Here is a 19,954-nt window from a genome sequence, read left to right as displayed (position 1 = left end):
TATATAGGATTCCATTTTCTCTTAGCATATCAGTTATACTTTTTTTACTTTAATTAGTGGTTGCCCTAGAGTTTGTAATACATATTTACAATTAATCCAAATCCACTTTCAGATAACACTATGCCACTTCATGCATTGCTCGATTACCTTATAATAACAAAATAATCATAATTCTTTCTTCCAGCATCTATTTTTGCTGTCATTTATCTCACTTATATGTGAGCATACATAAGCATATATATATATTTGATATATATATAAGCATACATAATCAAACGTTGTTATTATTTCGAACAGATTATCTGCTAGATTTGAACAGATTATCATTTAAGAATAAGAAAAATAAAAGTTTCTATTTTACCTTCACTTATTTTTCTTTGATGCTCTTTATGTCGATCAAAATTTCTGATCTATATTTATATTTTCTCTTCTAAAGCACTTTTAGCATATCTGCAAGGCAGGTCTGATGGCAACAAATTTTCTCAATTTTTGTCTGAGAAAGTCTTTTATTTCTCCTTTACTTTTGAAGGATAATTTCACAGGGTACAGAATTCTAGGTTGCTATTTTTTCTTCCAAACTTTTAAAATGTTTCACTCCATTCTCTTCTTGCTGGCATGGTTTCTGAGAAGGAATCAGATGTAATTCTTACCTTCGTTCCTCTTTAGGCAAGGTGTTTTTTTTACTCTGGCTCTTTTCAGGGGTTTTTCACTTTTAATTTTCTGTAGTTGGAATATGATTTGTCTGAGTCTAGTTTTTCTGGCATTTGCCCTCAGTGTTTTCCGAGCGTCCTGGACCTGTGGTGTTGGGTCTGCTATTAACTTGGGGGCGTTCTCAGTTACTGCTGTCTCCAGTGTGTCACTTTCTCTCTTCTCCCTCCGTTATTTCCCTTATGTCGTATGTTCCACCTTGGGCAGTTGTCCCATCCATGGTTTTTGAAATTCTCTTCTGGTTTTGTCCATCTGTGTTGTTCTCTTTCAGTTTTGGAAGTTTCTATTGTCATAGAAACTTGACAATAGGGTTTTTTCTTTTTATCTTTTTTTCCTGAATGTCAAGAAGAGACTGGACTGACATATTTTAAAAGTTTGGAGAAAAATACACCAACCTAGAATAGCCATAGAAACTTGAGGGGTTCTTTTCTCAACTACGTTCCATCCACTAACAAGCCCATCTAAGACATTCTTCATTTCCGTTCATGTTTTTGATCTCTAGCATTTTTTTTTTTTTGGTTTTTCTTAAGATTTTCCTCTCTGTTTACACTGCTCATGCTGTCTGCGTTACCCATCAGCGCCCTTAGCGTATTAATCACAGTCGTTTTAGACTTAAAAATTTAAAGTATTACTCCTGTGTTTTTGTCTAAGAATTTTATGGTTTTAGCTTTTACATTTAAGGTCTATGATCCATTTTGAGCTAATTTTTTAAAGGTGTTAGGTAATAAAGATCTAATAAAAACATCAGTTTTGCATGTAGATCTCTAATTGTCCAGACACAGTACATTTATTAAAGAGACTGTTCTTTGCCCCCCCTCAATTGCCTTGGCAGTTGTGTTGGAAATTATTTGACCATAAAAGTAAAGTTTTATTTCTGGGCTCTGTTTCTTCCTGTGTCTGTCCTTATGCCAACATTAGACTGGTAGATTAGACTGGAAGATTAGTAGCTTTGTGGTCAGTTTCAAGAGGATGTAAGTCTTCCAACCTTTTGTCTACTCTGAATCCTTTGGATTTCCATACAGATATTAGGATCTAGCTTATCAATTTCTGAAAAAAAGTCCCATGAGATTTTGACAGATTGCATTGACTCTAGGTTAATTTGAGAAGTATTACCTACCAGGTTGACGATATTGAGTCTTAGAATCCATAAACATGGAATTGATTTTTGAATGTTAAACCAGACATATGTTCTTGGACTTGGTTTCCTTGTCTATTCTCAACAAGCCAGGCAGCTTTGGAGTTTAGGTCTTTGTTGGATGTGATTATTTGAACATGCTCACTTTTAAAGTTCTTTGTTCTGCAGTCTTTTTTTTTTTTTAAACGCCTACAGCACCTGGTATTCTGAGGTGGTCTCCCATCCAAGTACTAACCAGGCCTGACCCTGCTTGGCTTCTGAGATGCAGTTTTCTTGAGTAGTTTTGAGTGTGATCATTTAATTTGTCAGACTCAGCTATCTCATTCATAAAATGATTCCGGGCACTAACTAAGAAATGTCTGGCTGTGCACATCATGCCGTTTGTAACAACACTGTTTTGTGATATTTTCTCCTTGAACTTTTCAAGATAGTGTATTTCGTTATTGGTACATTCAAATAGATTTTTGTGTTTCTTAGGTATTTTTAAAGAGGGACATCCGTATTTTATGTTTAAAACACTTGGCATTAAAACTTACAGTCCTGATAAAAAAAACTCCTTCTTACTTGGAATAGAAAAAAAATTTTTTTCAATCAACCAAGAGTTAAACCTCTGTAACATTCCTTTTTAATCCTTTTAGAAAGTCTAAAATACATTAATTTACTTTTTTATGAAGTCCTCCATTAAGTTCCTGTAATGAAGTTTGTAACACTACCACATTTAACTGCTGGAACTTTTCAACGATAGCAATAGAATGTTTTCTTATTTCTTCTTTTACTTCGAATTCAAATACATAAAAAGGACCTGGGATTTCTAGTTCTTTATAAGTGAGAGAAATGGTATGTGACAGACAGGTTAGATGTCTGTCTTTACTTCAGAGGTCTTTGTTGGCTTGTTTTTAAGACAGTAAACCACAATTTTAAGCACAATTTATGTCTGATTTTGTTTAATTTCATATTGATGTAAAGAAATATAGATTTTGTTTTCAGTAGTTCACTACCAATGGCCCAGTTTGACTTTCAGTTTTCATAATTTACTAGGCTGAAGTATTTAGGAGGGGTATTCAGTATAAAGAAGGAATTGTTTTTTGTAGTTGTAGTGATTCTTTTTGGATTATCATGTGATAATCATAGAGAAATTTTATTTAACAAAAGAAATCTCAAGGAAGTAAATGATATGAACACGTGGGCTCGTCCCGGTCTGTTGTTGGTAAGTGACCAGGTGGTGAATACTGTACAGTAATGGAGAAATATGTATTGTCTTTGAGTATCCAGCATCTCGGATGATTTTGAGTGGATTTTTAAAAAAATTGTAAACTCATAGTAGACAATTAAAATCGACTGTTCTCATCAGTAGTGTTTGAAGTTTTGATGGAAATTTGGTGGCTGGTGAATTAAATTATGTCTGAGGATATGTTAACTCTTGTTTAGGAAAAAAAAAAGTACAGCTCACTGCCAGTGTTCATTTACTTAATGTAGGAATGCTATGTTTTTCTAGGATTTGATGTTTTCAGCGATTGAGAATTACTATATTTTGTAAATGGGAATACATTTCTGGCAAATTTAGCTATCCATTTAGCCACTGCAAAAAACAGAATGCTATAAATAGAATGATGTCATTTGTTTTTAAAGACTATTAACATAGGAGAGCGATGCGAAAATAATAGAAATGAGATATTTCATGGCAGACTTTAATCCTCAAGTTGTCTCGGGGTGAACGCTGCAGCTACAACCCCCGACATCGAGTATTCTCGGGGCAAACGGAAATGGGTTTAAAAGAGGTCTACCAGCAGAACGGAGGCACTTTTAGTTTGAAAAATATATTTGCAAGCCAGGTAAAATTAATAAAACTATTCTTTTCATGTGAATTGCTTAAAGACTACATTGAATAAATGACTGGAACATTAAATGTGTTTATGGAAGGCTTAATTTCCGCTTTTTTTTTTTTTTAAGGTTTTACACACGCTGGAAAGACTGGGAATCGTGGTATTCTCAGAGCTTCGGTTTACATTTCTCCTTGAGGGAAGAGCAGTGGCAGGAGGACTGGGCGTTCATACTTTCTCTTGCGAGTCAGGTGAGAATGCTTCAAGGCACGTTGCTTCCGCGAGGAAAGCAGGCCACAGGGTCCGAGTCCCTGGTTTCCATGAGCAACCGTAATGGGAGGTGGCTCAGGTTCCAGTCGTGACTGCTGCTGTCAGCTGCAGAACGGGAGGGTACCAGGTTTCCTTTTTAAATGATAAAACTGTCAGTCTGCATTTTGTGGTGTGATGCTTCTGCACACTGTGTATTTATTTCTTCTGATCGCTTTTTGTTTATACTGTCTTAGGAAGGTGGCTTTGTGTCCTGCTTTCCCTGCCTTCAGGCCAGCTCCCAGTCTGTCTGAGGGCATACTCACCCCGGGTCATTGAGCTAGTGCTGGGCACCCTTGTGCTGAGCTGTCAGGCCCTAAGGATCCGGTCGTGATCTCCTTAGGGATCCCAAGTGGTGAGGCTCTATCCATGTGACAGGCCAAGGAGAAGGTGCCATAGACACGAGCGGTTTCTAATTAACTTGGGAACGAACCGTCACAAATGAATTTTGCAGCAGTGGCTCCTGTAGCTCTGCGACATGGACCTGCTGAAAATGCAGTGTCAGCCGTGCCAGGCGTCGTAGGGTGCGGGCACACCTGTCTCCTGTTCTTGAATTAGGTGATGCCACGATTTAGTTTGTATGAAGTAACAAAGCTCATCTTTTCATGGCAGGAGGGCCTCGTAGGTAGCACTCCCACAGGTAACTCCACCGGAAGGCGTCTCATAAATCACGCTTCCCTTGCTGTGTGCATCTCTCCTTCCTGGGATCAGTGGTTGACCAAATCTGTTTGGTTCTTGAGTTCGGGTAGTGAAGGATACCTGTACGTAAACTGGGCAGATTTCTTTTAGTATCATTGCAATTAGTCATTTGAGGACTCAAAACACTTTTTTAGCTTGGCAGTATTATTTCTGAAAAAACGAATGGAGAGAGTGTACTTGAGAGGGTGGTAGTGTGGTATTTACATGTTTTCCAGGTGTGATGATAAACGTTGTAAAGAGAAACCGCTTTCTTTTATTTTGTTCTGTATAGCCCGGAGCAAGTTTGGAACAGACACACATTTTTGTACTTGCACATATTCTTAGACGACCAATTATAGTTTACGGAGTAAAATATTATAAAAGTTTCCGGGGAGAAACTTTAGGATATACTCGGTTTCAAGGTAAGCCATTTTCAAGAGTGTTTTAGAAGTCTCTTGTTTACTTACTATTATTATACAGTTTGCAGCCACGCCCCGAAAATCCCACTGTGATTTCCTTCCCCCTTTCCAGGTGTGTATTTGCCTTTGTTGTGGGAACAGAGTTTTTGCTGGAAAAGTCCGATCGCTCTGGGCTATACGAGGGGCCACTTCTCTGCTTTGGTTGCCATGGAAAATGATGGCTATGGCAACCGAGGTGCTGGTGCTAACCTGAACACCGATGACGACGTCACCATCACTTTTCTGCCTCTGGTTGACAGCGAAAGGAAGCTACTCCACGTGCACTTTCTTTCTGCTCAGGAGGTAAGGGGCGTCCCGTTAACCACCGAGGGGGTCACGCCACGCCCGAACCCAGCCCAGGGCACCTTTCAACGGATGTGTCAGCTGCACTGCCAGTTAAAATTTTGAATTTGGGTGTAGTAATTGTCACAGTATTTATTCTCTAAGTACTGGGCAGACAGAGTTTGAAATGTGGCTTTTCAGAGCAGCAGCGTAGGATGTAGCAGTGAAGACGAAAGTCCCCGCCTCAGGTGGCGGTGAGTGCTGGGGAGAAAAAGTACCTCGGGTAGAGGCATGCGGGGGCGTGGGGTTTGCCATTTAACCGAGGCGGCGAGGGCAGGCATGGATCCCTGCGGGAGAGGCGCGGGAATCGAGATGAAAGGCATCGAGTCCCACGGGGTCTGGCGGGAGCACGCTCCTGCTGGAGGCACGCGCAGGGCTGCTGTGGTGGGGGTCCGGCCCAGGCGTGGGGTGGGTCAGCGCCCGTTCAAGCTTCGGTCTTTGCTCTGGGGAAGCTGGGAGGCCAGTGGCTTCCCGTGGGGACTGGCTGCTGGGGCAGTGGTGGCAGCAGGACAGCAGCGGGCTGTCGTGGGTCCGGGGGTGCAGACCAGGCTGGCAGGGGGTAAGGATGGGCCAAAGAACGCTCAGAGAACTCGGGATCTTGTAAAAGTATCGGTCTTTTATTTCATATACTGGTCATTATGAAACTTTTATAATAGTGACATTAACAAAAAAATTCATACACCATAATTTTTTAGCTTCAGCCCGTACATAATTTACTGAGAAAACTTACCTTGTCATGCGTTTGAAGCTGTGACTGTCTTTTTCTAGCCTTTTCTTTGCCAGGATCAGTTTCAGACATTTACTTTTTGCTACTTCATCAAACAAGTGATTGCTAGGTGGTTCTTCCCTCTGGGGTTCTGTGCGGAGTTCCCCACTGATGTCTTTTTCTACTTAAGCATAGGGAACGGTTTCGATCATTAATGTGGTGCGAGGTTGGAACCATGGTAAACGTTCGTGGCTTTGGCCTTCTCTAGGTGTCACACCGGCAGGCGGTTCTGTTACGCGTTTCCGGTTAACCGGTCTGCTCTCCGTTCTCTCCGTGTCCCTCTAAAGCTAGGTAACGAGGAGCAGCGAGAGCGACTGCTCAGGGAGTGGCTGGACTGCTGCGTGACCGAGGGCGGCGCCCTCGTCGCCATGCAGAAGAGCTCCCGGCGGCGAGGTCACCCCCTGGTCACGCAAATGGTAGACAAGTGGCTTGACCGCTACCGACAGATCCGGCCGTGTACATCCCTGTCTGATGGAGAGGAAGATGAAGATGATGAAGATGAATGAAGAAAATCAAGGAGCAGAAGACCGAAGTGTTGGCTCCGTGGTGACCCCGAAGTTAGTGTGTTCCAAGCATCGTGCATGGCCTGGGACAAACCAAACCTGGCAGGACCTGCTCAGAAGGGTTTTTCTGACCCACACCCAGTGGGGACGACACATCTGCCGAGTGCGGACACAGAGAGCCTCGTTTGGACTACAGTTTGTAAAAAAAAAAAAAAAAACAAAAAAAAACTAATTTTATTAAGACAGAAAACTTTTTTTCCTTTCAAATCGTAAATCTGTCTATAAATGTAACGCATGTGGTTGTGTAAGAAGTTGTGTAATAGGAAACGTACCAGCATCTTTATGTTACTGAGTTTTTTCCAGCACGGGCACCTCCAGAGGCTCAGGCAGATGACTCTTTGTTCCTTTGAGATATTCTTTTTTTTAAAGTAGAACCTTGCATTCTACTTCCATCTTAAAAGCTCCATTTTACGTTAAGTCTCACCAGAACTCCTTAGAGATTTGGAAACTTTTTGTACAAATTGTCCACAGCAAAACAAAAATAAAAACAAGCTTTTATTTTATTAATAATTTAGTTCCTGTTGTGCCCAATAAAACCAAATCTTTAAGGAACAAACTGCAAGGAAAGTCAGGATTTTTTACCGAGCGGGCTGCATTTGGACTCTGCTCCCTCGTTTGGTTTCTGCTCTTCTGTCTTTAAGTTTCGGGCCTGCTCCCCCGTCGGCGCTGAGGCGCTCCGCCTGTTCGGATGCCCTCGCCGCGGTCCTCCCGCCGGACGCTGGGCAGTGGTCTCCCAGCCGTTCTTCCCTGGACGGTCAGGGAAGCGCTCGGGGGGCAGGCCCACGCGTGACCGAAGGCATCGTGACGTTCGCTCACCCGCCTGGCAGTGTGGTCGTCCCAGCTCGCCACGCAGAGGGCCTTGGGATTCTGTCTTTTAGCATCAACTCTGCTTGACGCGAATCGTGTTAGAAAGGCATGCCTTTGCTTTGGCTAATTGGGAATATCAGTTCAGTACAGAATAAAGATTTTAAAATGCAGTAAGGTGGTAAATGCATTGTATTAATGAATTTCTCAGTGAATAGTCTGAGAATTTTTGCATGTTGGTTAATTGTGGCCATTCTTATTTAAAGTTAAAACTATAATCTTAGGTAGAACAACTTTTTATGAGAAGTGTTGTTTGACCGCTTCAGGTGTACATTCAATATGGGTAAAGATTTCAGACCTCTCAGGAGCACGAAGACGCAGTGTCCTGATAAGCACTTTGTAGACTATCGATGTGGCAAGGAATTTGTAAGGAAGCCACACACACCCCCCCTTTTCCTTCTGATGAAAAGGCTGTGAAACCTTTAAATATTTGCTTCTTGTTTTCTTCTGAGTTCTGTTCAGATGGTATTGAAGTGTGCACAACCTTCAATTTGATGCCGGAATACTAAAGACAGAAACATACCCAGGAGGTGGCCTGTCGTTAGCGCCTTCTCCCCCATGAATGCTCGTTGGAAGGGATCACTTGCTGCATGCCAGCACTTGCAGGAAAATGTCTGCGATGATTCCCTACAAATGAATTTCGATACATTAGAGTAATTGTAAACGTTAGTTTCCAGTGCTTAATATTTTCTTTCAAATTGACTTTCTGTGGTTCACTTTCATCTTGGGCAGTGATTCAGTGTTTGAGCGGCCGCCGTTCGACTTCTGAGCTCAGCGTCTCCCTAGACGCCTCTCCACGCGCGGGAGCAGCCCAGCCTTCCGGCGGGCAGAGGCTCCCCGCCCAGTCGAGGATGCCAAGGCGGCGTTTGAGGGAGAAGCATCCACGACTGGATGTCGGTGCGGTCTACACTGCAGTCAGCGCGGTCGGGAATCACAGGCTCAGGACTCGGCTTCCTGCATTGTCGCCCGAGTGGCGTTTCTCCCGAGGTGCCTATTTATTTATTTATTTATGACCAGCGACCCTGAGCGCATCTAGTTTAACGGGTACAGCATTCCTCCCAGGGGGAGAACCGCAGGCGACTGCGTTTCCTGGGCTCCAAGCGGTCTTCACAGGAGAGCGGCTGATGAAGGCCAACGTTCTGGGTGAAACAGTGCTATGTTAAGCTCTTGAACTATTAAACAGCCATATTTATTGTCCTAAGATGGAGTATGCAGTTTTCTCAAGGTTCTATGTGGCTGGGTGACAGGCGTGTCTCTTGGTTGACTGGGCGGTGATGCCATAACTGTGTGGCCCTAACTTTATGGTTCCTTTTCTAGGGAGGATGCAGACAGTGTGGTGGTTTCTGTTCCCGTTAAACCCAGGTGCAGCGTGGGCCTGGACCTGTCGTTTTGCTTTTGATTCTTAGGCTCATTGTGTCCCAGACTGATGGAGAATACCGCTGTTCATAGGTGGCTGGGGTCCCCTTTCTGTGCATGTGTCGTCCCCTCCTTGAGTGCCTGTTCAACAGGTGGTTATGAAGGTGACGTTGACCACCGCTCTGCTCCTGGAAGGATAGGTCAGTAACCATGGGCTCCACCTCTATCCACGTGAGGTGGTTTTAACGCGTTATCTCATGAGGGAGTTGGGGTGGGACCACTACTTTAAAATGGGTGAGGAGGTTGATGCTTTAAGATGCCATAACTTTATCTTTTTTAATGGGAGAGGAAGGGGTCAAAGGGAGTGTGGTACTTGGATTGCTGGACTTGATACTTGCAGATACCACTAGTACAATGGGGTTTAATGCTATTTAAAAAGAGCCATAAAATTGACTTAAAGTTCTGAGCATATGGAAATGGCTGATGTTAATTATTTTGCAACATTTCTTTGTAAATACCATTAAAAAAGATTTTGAGATTTACCTCCTTTCCTGCATTAATGCTTGAGCCAGGTAATTTTGCTTTTAAGAAAATTAAAACTCTAAAACGTGACCATTTGTTTCTTGAATTGACTTAGTTCTAACCCACTATTTCATCTTCAGAATGGTATGATTTAATAATGATGGACTTACGTGAGATTTTGGTTTTTCAATTAAACTATCACATGAGGTAATCGTCAGCATTCTTGCATCTGGTTACAGATTAGGCAGAGAGAAAAGTATTGTTAATCTTTGAACCCTGGTATATATAACAAGAGTTGAAAATCGGCTAATTGAAAATGCAGTTGCCTTTAAACATCTCAAGTAGAAAACGTTTACAGTGGTGAGATGTACTTGAATTTCAGAACTTAACAAATTTTTATTACTTTTTATTGAAAACTGCACTGAACGCTAAATGTCCACCTTTACAATAAACAAATACAGTAACGGTAACTCACACTAAAACAAAACATATTTCTGATAGCCATTATTTTTCTGTTTGGGACAGTTTAAGGTTTTTTTTTTTTTTTTTGTCACAAAAACAGGAATGTACCTATACAAAGGCTCAAAATAGGCCATCTTTTAAACAAAAAGGCGATGATTCACAAAAGACTATGAATATAACATGTAACTAGTTGATACAAATCTAATAGGATTTGTTAAAATCAGTCACATCTAATAACACACCTGAAGTGTTCTTGTATAAAATATCACGTGAAGAAAAGAAGACTTTTATCAATGTCTAAAAAAGTGGGTTTGTTCATAGACAATCTGACAAGTTACCATAAAAAGTATTTCCTGAGACATAAGGAAATGCAACATTATTCTTCTTGAACGCTTTCAGTTCAAGACTTTCCACTCAATAAAATAGCTGAGGATCTGAACTGAGAAAATATATTTGAGTACAAACAGCTTGTGAAACTTAATACTTTTTTTTTTTTTTTTTGCATCATCAGAGATACGGTATCACTGCACTCAACCAACTTGGCTGCTCAGTGCGCAGTTCAGACGGGAGGCCGCTCTGGACTAACAGTTTCCTCCCTGCTTTGTAGCGACTGACTCTTCCTATTAGTAAAAGAGGTAACCAGCCCCCGTGGACCGAAGGGACTAGTCACAGGATGGGGATTTCCTCTTAATAGTTTTTATTTTGATGTTTGGAACTCTCGATGCAACATTCTAGAGCAAGGTGTTCAGGACCTGCTGTGCCCAAGGGACTGATAAAGGAAAAAGATCTATTTATTCTTTGTGATTTGATGCACAGATGAAAAAACTTAACACACAATAACAGAAGTTGGTCGTTAATAAATCACGTCCCAGCCTTTCCACGCTTCCGTGAGCAGACGGCGTTTTTCGTTTCCCCACGTCTCAGCTTCTAGCTCCTTTGTAGCTTTCACACTGCAGCGTCAATGATGCATATGTCCAGAATCAGTTAAAAAACTGTCAAACTCTTTTCCTCTTAGTTCATCTAGTTTTCACTGTCTCTTGGTCCCAGGTTTATCCGAATGATGACCTTTTGTCATTCTCTGCTATTGCTCGTTGGGGTGCTCTCGATTGTCCCCGTGTTTTGTGGGCTGGTTGGGAGAGGGAGCTTGGGACGGGTGAGCCACCGTGGGGAGGTTGTGAGTCACCGGGATGCCTCCGGGGATGATCCCTTCCATGGCGGCAGGAAGTCCTCCCGGGGCCACACCCACGATGCCTGGCGGGTACCTGCGGAGCAGAGAGCAGGGGCCAGGTGAGTCCAGGGCAGGAAGCTGCCGCTACTGGCTTTTCCTATGGGGTAGTTTGTCATCCTTCCCCTCCCCAAAGCAAAGGAGAAACCTGCGTAAAAAATCTGAAATGCTGACATCTAATCCACAAATAACAAAACCTACTCAGTCCAATGGAAACACTGGGCTGCTGCTGACTGCAGCTTTTGGACAGACGAACAGCGCGTGTTAATTCTGCATTTGGAAAACCTCTGTATGGAAGGGGCAAGTTTGCCAGTCGCTTCAGGAAGTACCAGCTCCAATGACAGCATGGAGGGCTTGGATGCCAAAGGTGGCTTCCTCGGCCGGTTAGCCCCGCTGGCCTGAGATGCGAGGGCACAGAGCAGTGGGGACGTGTGAGCTGGCCATGGAATTGGTGCCTGCCCTCCTGAGGACAGCTGCAGGGTGTCTGAGGACACGGGGCACTGAGCTACCTCTAGAATACATGGTACTTATGCACAAAGGTGACTATTCTTAGTAGGATACACACACTTATGAGGCAGGTGCTTTAGAATTACCGTTACCAAACCCTTTACACTTGGGGTACAGGGAATGTTGTCTTTTCCTGGGATCACCGCGCCCCCCCCTCCCCACCACATGGCCTGTCAGTGTTACACTGGGCAGAAATCCCAAGGGATTCTCTAGGACGACTGAGGGACAGGGCACCCCTGTAAGCTTTCGTCTACCAGAATTAAGACGGAGCCCCCTTAAAGGGTAGGCCGCCACCAGTAACGAACAGGAGACCCTGGTGCTGTGATGGGCTCACGCAGCGATACTAGAATCCGCTAGGAAGGGTCAGAACCCGCTGAGACCGCAACAGAACAGGGAACCGACAGGTAAACGAAGCCAGTTCGAGCGGCGGCGCAGCGTCCCTCAGGTCTGGGTTGGTCCCCATTACACAAACCATATTTAATGCCCCCTCCCCCCGCCCCCAACCGGTTCGAGTAGTGGTTTGCAGCAGGATCTCAGGCAACATCTGGAGACCCAGCGGGGGAAGGGAACCACAGTCAGTGACTGCACATGAAACCCCCCGCTCCCCGGCTCGCGTCCCCGGCAAGGCCTCGGTCACACCCCATAACTCTTGGTCACCTCCTACCCCAGTCAAACTTTGCGAATCACCGGGAAACTGCAGGGGCGCTCCACCTAGCGGAGTGCACCGGCCTTTCACGTAAGGTTCGAATTGGAAAACAAAATCGGTCTCCCCTAAAAACTCTGGCTTGGCAGTTCCCCCCAAAGTGCTCAGGCCCTTCGGGCGATGCACCCCGCTTGGTCCAGGCTGCTTCCCCGAGGTGGGGTCAGCCCGCGGACTTCCCACACAGGGACAGTGGCCAGGGTTCCTGCTGGGGCCGTCTTCTTCAGCGCGCAGGTGGCCTGGCCTGCCCGGGTCTGTGCCCCGCCTCACCTGTATGTGGCGCCGTTGAGCTCCGGATGAATCGCTTGCTGGTCCATTACCGACCAGGGAGCTGTCGTGACGAAGAATTCTTTGTTCACGCAGTTTCTTAAGCTTTCGGGGATGCGACCTGGAATAAGACAATCACAGCTAAGCGTGTGGGTTTCAAGGCGACAGCGAGTTCAACGCACTTCGTTGCTGCTGCTGGGGGCAACGACCCACCACGTCTGTCCCTGCGGAAACCTAACAGGAAAGCCTTGGACTCTGGGATGAGAGGGGTGGCCCTTTGATTTTCACACAGCGTGAAGGGCTCCAGGGCCCAGAACAGAAGGGAGCCCCGCTGTGGGGTCCGCTGCCCGGTGCGCAGCACTCACAGCAGCTGACGTCAAAGGGAGTGGTTTCCCGACGTTCAGTTCGGGGCCCAACATTCGAAATTCCATCAGCCTGAAGAATGATTTCTGCCCACGGAGGGCCCCCAGCCCCTTCTGTGGGCCGTCAGCACGGTCAGGCGCGGTGGCTGCATTGGGGGGCGGGGTGGGGGAGGGGCTCACCTGTGATTGCCCGTCGGATCTCGGTGGCTGCGGCCTCTCTCATCTCTAGTGAGGCTTGTTCACTATACCAGGCTGTGTGGGGTGTACAGATGAGATTCGGTGCATCTTTCAAGGGACCCTGAGCAAAGCTAGATAAACGCACAGAACACAGCATGTGTGAAAATCTGAAAGCACAGCATCCCGGCCCACTCACCCCGAGCTCGGCCCGCTGACCCTGCTACGCGGACAGGACGGGTGTTTCGTGGCAGGTGTCCTAAGGGCTGGGAATTTATGAACTTTCTTATCAAAACTTTTAATTAGTGTCGAGTAATCAGGAGCCAGAAGGAAGGGACAGTTAGCCCTGCGAGGCCTGGCCATCTCCCAGTACAACCGCCAGCTCCGCCAGCTCCAGGACAGCCGAGGCCTGCAGACCGAGCCCGCCATATGCCACTTTCCTGTCTCTCCTTTTCCTGGTCACCTTTGGGGACCTTCTGGCCTTTTCACAGTTAGGACATGGTGCACAGTCCTTAGAAGGATGGAGGCTGGGTGTCCAGTTTCCTCCCTAGGACCGACCTGTCTGCCTGGGAAAGTGCCCGAGGGTGTGGGACAGGTGTCACCCACAAGCCCGGGCTCCGGGCACCTCGGCCACACCCCAGACCCACCTGAAAGGCTCCGATTCGTGCACGTCGAGGGCCGCCCCTCGTATCCTGCCTTCCTTGAGAGCCTGGGCTAAGGCCTTCTCGTCCACCAGCCCGCCGCGGGCTGCGTTCACCAGGAAGGCACCCTGCCTCATCTGCGGAGGAAAGCAGAGCGGGTCAGCCGGGGGCGGCCAAAGCGGGAGGTGCACGGGCCGCGGGGGCCGGGAGCGGAGTCTTGGGCACAGCTGGAGGCCCAATTAGCGGAAACTGTTCCGCTAATTCTGAGATGGACACAAGGTGGGAAGGTTGGAGCTGTGACCTGTAACATGTCTGTTGCTTCATGGAGGCCAGGCCTGCTGAGGACAGGCTTCTGCTCGGTCCTGGGGCCAGCTCCTGTCCCCCGTTCCGCAGGGCCAGCCTGCCAGCCCGTGGAGGGGGCCCCGCCCGGCACCTCGCCCGGTGCCTCGGGGCTTTGCTCCCTGCTCACTGGTGTCCGCGGACGGCTCCCATCCCCTCTGGTCCTGACAGATGCTGCCGGGGCCCGAGGACGTCTGCTCCGGTTACCTGCTTTATGGTAAAGTCATTGATGAGGTGGTGGTTGTGCTCGTTGAGGTTACAGTGCAGGGAGACGCAGTCGCTCTGATACAGTAAGTCCTGCAGGGTGTAGACCCTCTGCACGCCCAGGGACCGCTCTGTCCCATCCTGCAAGTAGGGGTCATAAAAGATGACGCTGAATCCAAAGGCCTTGGCTCGAACAGCGACAGCCTGCCCTGTGCGACCTGTGCAGAAAGACAGCGTCCAGGTGAGCGGGTCCTCGGCCCCTCCTCCCGCGTGACTGCTGGGACCTGGGGCCTGTGCGTGCAGTCCCCGCTGGCAGGTGGGCCAGTCGGAGGCTGCTGCCGGAGGGACGGTGCCCCCAAAGCTTGGTGACGCCTGAGGACCAGCATTTCTCTCCAGGTCTCACTGGGGCCAAGCTTCCCGGGTGAGGGTGCAGTTGCTGTCACCTGTACTGGCCACCAGAGGTGTGTGGTTTTTACGTTCCTGTTAGGTACATTTTCAAACATAAAAACAGCTAGCAAGAACATCCTAGTGAATGCCACGCGCCCCTCCCAGCTCTGGCCATCCCCAATGTTCTCCGTTTGAATTCTCCCGCCGATTTTTTTTTTGTTTGCACAGCAGGCTTCTTGCCCTGAGCGTCATTTCTTTTCTGCTCTCAGTGTCTGATGGAATGCTCTCCAGCCTAATTACCCACGGGTTTGCAGAGGGACGGAGTAAAATGATCACACGGGCCCCCACAAGTCTGGCCTGAGCACAAACTGGCATGGGACAGTGTTTAGGTTGCGGGGTGGAGACATCCGAATCCTCGGGTGTGCGGGCCGGGCCCTGACCCACTGATGAACCCTCACCCTCGTCTCTGGCCTTGGGCCTCCGGCAAGTTAGAGACCGATGCCACCTAACAGGACGCGAAGGTCCCCCTGATTCCCAGGTGGTCACATCATTCGCACAGACCCACTGACTCCCAGAGCCTCTCACAGCAGTTTTCAGCTTGAAAACAAAAGAGTTTGATGCTTGAATGGGTTTATTTGTGAAGAGCACAGAGTAAATCTTCATCTAAAACCACTGCTCAAATGTGCAGGGAGGGAGGGAGGGAGGAACAAGGGGAGACGGACCTCCCCAAACAGGAAGTCCAGGGAGGGTGACGTGCTGGCCTGTCCCCCTCCTGCGGAGCTGGGATCTAACTGGGCACGGCTGAGACTACTGTGGTTTGGACGCAAAGGTCTCATGAGGACATTCTGATCAAGAGGGACAGCTGCAGGCTAATCATCATCCTTCACGTCACCCCTCTCGAATGTCGCCACTTGGACGCAGCAAACCGGGAACTACAGCCTCGCACCCCACTGGAGGGCGGATGAGCAGGTGGCAACGGTGCCGGGGCCGCGGGAGGGGCGGCAGCAGTAAACACCCCCCGTGACGCAGGTGAAGTGCGGGCCTGGGGCGAGCCCCTGCCCGGCGATTTCGTGGCCCTCCTCACTCCCCGTCCTAACACACCTTACAGCCAGATGGGGCTTCCCGGCTGCGGCTCCAGGGGCTCGAGAACCTCAAGCCCAGATTTCAACACAAAAGTGCTGACTGCCTGGGCGTTATTTCCCAGTGGCTTTGCTTGTCACTAACGCACATACCCTAAGCTGTGCACTGGCTTCTACGTTAGTCCCCAGGTTTTCCTGACGTAATTCTGTTACTTACTCCATCAAAACCCAGCCTTGCAGAAGGGGAATACGGCTGTCTTGGCCTTTAAAGAAAATACTGTTACCACTGGCTTTCCCTTCAGATTTCTGTACGTGGTCCCAACCTGCAGGCTGTCCCACCACTGGCCCAAGCTGGGGTCAAGCCTAGGACCCTGCCCAGGCCCCTACGGTGGCAGCGGCAGGGATCGGGTGGCCTACGACCCTGTCCCTCCCTGTCCCGGTTCTGGAGGGCTGTGGAGACACCACTACCAGTGAGTACGGGCAACCGGGACCGTGGCAGTGCTTGGTTTACGGCCTCAAGTAAACAGAGCGGGGACCCTGGGACTGGCCTCAGTGTGCTGAAGGCATCTCCGGAAAATGGATGGCAAAGGGCACAGCCAAAGAAACGTCCCCTTAACTTGCTGTGACAGCTAGTCAGAAGCCATGGGAATAAGTGTTCTACCACCGAGGCCACCACCGCGGGGCTGGGCCACTTAGCACCTGAAGCTCCGTCTCTGGCCGGGAGCCCACTCGCCGGCCCTGCAGAGGCCGAAGGACACAGAGGGTCTAAGAACCATCTGCGAGGGCCACTTTCCAGAGCCACGGGAAACCCGCAGGGCACCAGCAGAGGGCGCTGCCGCCCTCACGGCACGTCCTCGCTCCCTCCCGACACCTCGTAGTGCCCACTCAAGAAAAGCACAGCAAGGCTTCCTGAGCGTGAGCACCCCTGACGCCTGGGCTCTTAACGCAGACCCGGAGACGGGAAGATGTCACCCAGGCCACCGCAGAGGTCCTGACCCTCAGGCTGCGTGTCAGCTCAGGGAGCCGCCTGCAAGCCAGGCCCCGCACTTACGACTCACCCGTGTTTCTCGTGCCCTGAGTCCTAAGACACGGCCGCGGTGCATCCCTCCATTCCCCATTCGCCCCTCAGGAAAAGGCCGAGGGCAGAGAGATCAAGTAGATTCCTCAAGCCACAGAGCCGCTAAGTGGCGGGGCTGAGCTTCAGCGCTGCCAAGCAAGGCCCCTGACTATGCACACAGGGGAGCCCCAGTCGAGCCTGTGCAGTCAACCCCTGTGGCGTTGCCTTCCCCTGGAACCTGCCCCAGGCCCTCCCAGGGCCACCAGCCTGATCAAGGTGTCTCGCCTTGACCAGCTGATGCCAGGCGACCTTTTCCTGCGCCCTCTCTCAAATGAGCTTTCCAAGCTGGTGACCTGACCATGCCACCTTCTGCCTCGAAACCCTTCAGTGACCCCTGCGGCCACCCCAGGTTTCCGCTTGACTACCAGCCCCCACTGGAGCTCCAAGCCTGCTGCCCAACACCTGAGTGTCTCGCTGGGCCTCCTCTAGCTGGCCACACCAGACCCGTCCTTCCAGGAGCAGCCCGCACCTCCCCTCTGGTGGGCGCCCTGGTCAGCCTTGACCCCTGATCTCCCACTCCGTACAGTGGGGAGCGGGGTGGGGACATGGGTCCTCTCCTTCAGCGAGCCTCCACTCCCAGGGGAGGGCCGGGCCTCCCTCTCCCGTGGGGTCCCTGAGCCAGCCCTGGGCAGGGGGATGGGCAGAGCGCCCTCACATACCGAAGCCGATGAGGCCCAGGGTCTCCCCGCGGATGCGGGCTGCGCCTGAGGCAACCTCCCGGATCTGCTCGACGCTCTGCACCCGCGTGCCTTCCCGCAGGGCCTGGTATAGCCACGTGGTCCGCCGGTACAGGTTGAGGATGTGGCAGACGGTGGAGTCGGCCGTCTCCTCCACTGCGGCCGACGGGATGTTGCACACGGCGATCCCTGGAAAAGGCCAAGGCAGGCCTGTGGTGAGGCCCCCCAGTTCTGTGGGGGGCTCCGGGGCGCCCTGCCCAGCCTCTCGTGCGATGTGTGGCACTGGGGCAGGTCAGAGTCTCTGAGGCCTGCTTGTCACCCAGGGGACACAGACCTCCTGGCTCTGATGCTCAGAGGCCTCCGTCCCTGCTTCTGTCCAGGGCTTGGCTCACACTCAATCCCTCCCCCACGTCTTGCCCACCCCGTGCTCCCAGACCCGTCCCCGGGAAGTGAGCGGTGGGTGGCTTGGAGGGGTGAAGGGTCAGCCCAGAATGCAATGCACCTTCCTCCAGACACCCCACAGCTCTGATCGCCCTGAGTGGGACTTTCTATACCATTCTTCAGAGCAGGCTGGTCTGCCTCCAGGGTCCTGCTCCACAGGCCCCCCGCACAAGCTTCCAGCACCCCCAGAGCAGGGCTGGCGGCCTTCCTGGACCAGGGCCCCCGCCCAAAACAGCTCTGCAGCTTCTTTCAATGTCAATGTCGTCACCTTTGTCACCTTCGCTGTAACCCCTTCTGAACCGGACCAGACTGGGAATCAGACAAATGGGTTTGCTAGGAAGGCACGTGGAGTGGGAACTCAGGGGCGCTCGGACCCCGCCCTGGGCCTTGGCCTCACCTCCTCCCCCCGCCTCTTCCCGGAAGAACCCTTCCACCTGCTCCAGGTACAACCTTGCCTGCAACAGGCAGGTCCAAACGCTGATTTCCTGAGCCTCATCCATCAAGGCTGGGCTGGGGGCGAAGTGCTTTGTGAAAAGGCTCCAGTGTGTGCTGGAAAGGGAGCTGCGCCCCCAAACTCCAAAACACGACACCACGGCCCCGATGGGGACCCCGTCAGTGCTTTCAGGAGGGGCACACTTGGAGCCACCTGCTGCTCTGCCCTCGTTACAGAGTGGCCGAGCGTGCTGTGGAGTGCTTCTGGGGACAAGGACACCTGGACGGAGGCCATTTCCCTCCTCAGCTTCCACATTCGAAAGCTACGCCTCGAAACAGCCCAGATGTCTCCGAGCAGATCGCTTATCGGACTGGACCAGGATTAGTGAAAATGCCACCACTGACGTCCCGTCCACATTTTTCGAAATCGTAGGCCCTGGACGTCTTCTGCGGCTGCCAAGGACTCTGGGGACAGAGCCTCCGGGCCTCCCTGCCACATGCGGCTGAGCAGTGACCTTCTGCACTTGGGATGAGACCCTCCCGCCCCTCCCTGGAACGAAATGGCTGGTTCCCTCCGGGAAACGCCACCCTGACGCCTCGTAACGTCGGCCGCCGCTTTCCTGCCAGGCGGGGCGGGGTGTGAGGGGGTGCGCTGGGGACACCGCGCCCGGAGCCGTCTGAACGCGGGTCTCGGCTTCACCGAGAGCACAAAGGACATTTGTTGTTGAACAGAAACATTCTCGCTGGTGCCAGGGAAAAAGGGGAGATTTTCGCTCCCGTCAGGTCGCATCTTCCCGAGTGTCCTCCCGGGAGTCGGCGTGCTGGGGAGGCGGGGGGCGCCCCTTCCCCAGACCCCTGGCGCGACCCCCTCTCCTGTGCACGGCCAAATCGCCCCTCCACCCAGAGCAGGGCTGAGGGGACAGGGCCTGGCCAGTGGGGACCCAGACAAACCACGTCTCCCTCTGAGCCACTCACCGCACAGCTCCCCACAGCTCCCCGCTTCCCCATGGGGAAATGCCCGCCTCCTGCCTTCTTCGGGGTTCGCCTGCAGGCTGACCCCGACCGCCTGTCGCCATACGCAGACCACCTATCACTGTGCAGAGCACCCAGCACCATCTTAGAGAATCAGACCAGACTCAGCCCCAGTCTGCAGGCCCCAGGTCCGGCTCCCTCTGCCTGACTCCTGCCCACAAGATGCATCCGAATTCAAGTGGGGGGACTAACCACTAAAACCACGAACCCGCACTCGAAACCCCAGGCTGGGACTTCGGAGGAGGAAGCTGGAGCCCCCCGGGGTTCCCGTCTGAAAAGGCGGCAGCTGGGAGGTCCTGGGCATCAGATGCGCCCCGCGCTCACTCAGGTGTGACGCCGAGCCAGCCTCCCCTGGAGTACGGGGCCCATGGGGGGCCTTGGTGGGCTGAA

The 19,954-nt window shown here is 50.4% G+C and overlaps 2 protein-coding genes across 6 annotated transcripts in view; one reads left to right on the top strand and one right to left on the bottom strand.

The window, feature by feature from the left end:
• The window catches only part of ZRANB1 (zinc finger RANBP2-type containing 1), a 51,063-nt gene extending 43,310 nt beyond the window's left edge, over positions 1–7,753 (top strand). The window contains exons 7-10 of the mRNA XM_006912864.3: positions 3,794–3,914; positions 4,940–5,069; positions 5,179–5,408; positions 6,501–7,753. Coding sequence (XP_006912926.1) covers positions 3,794–3,914; positions 4,940–5,069; positions 5,179–5,408; positions 6,501–6,719 — 700 coding nt within the window. The 3' untranslated portion in view covers positions 6,720–7,753. The remainder of the gene's footprint in view (positions 1–3,793; positions 3,915–4,939; positions 5,070–5,178; positions 5,409–6,500) is intronic.
• A 2,136-nt stretch (positions 7,754–9,889) lies between these two features.
• Positions 9,890–19,954, bottom strand: part of CTBP2 (C-terminal binding protein 2) — a 146,933-nt gene continuing 136,868 nt past the window's right edge. For all 5 annotated transcript variants that reach the window (XM_025047524.1, XM_006912866.3, XM_025047525.1 and 2 more), the window contains 6 exons: positions 17,642–17,848; positions 14,403–14,617; positions 13,863–13,993; positions 13,222–13,349; positions 12,683–12,800; positions 9,890–11,242 (listed from right to left, as the gene is read on the bottom strand). In XM_025047524.1, the coding sequence (XP_024903292.1) occupies positions 11,062–11,242; positions 12,683–12,800; positions 13,222–13,349; positions 13,863–13,993; positions 14,403–14,617; positions 17,642–17,848 (980 nt within the window). In that variant the 3' untranslated portion in view covers positions 9,890–11,061. The remainder of the gene's footprint in view (positions 11,243–12,682; positions 12,801–13,221; positions 13,350–13,862; positions 13,994–14,402; positions 14,618–17,641; positions 17,849–19,954) is intronic.

The sequence above is a fragment of the Pteropus alecto genome, unplaced genomic scaffold, assembly GCF_000325575.1.
Source record: "Pteropus alecto unplaced genomic scaffold, ASM32557v1 scaffold74, whole genome shotgun sequence".
NCBI lineage: Eukaryota > Metazoa > Chordata > Mammalia > Chiroptera > Pteropodidae > Pteropus > Pteropus alecto.
This window is presented reverse-complemented; position numbering and strand designations above follow the sequence as displayed.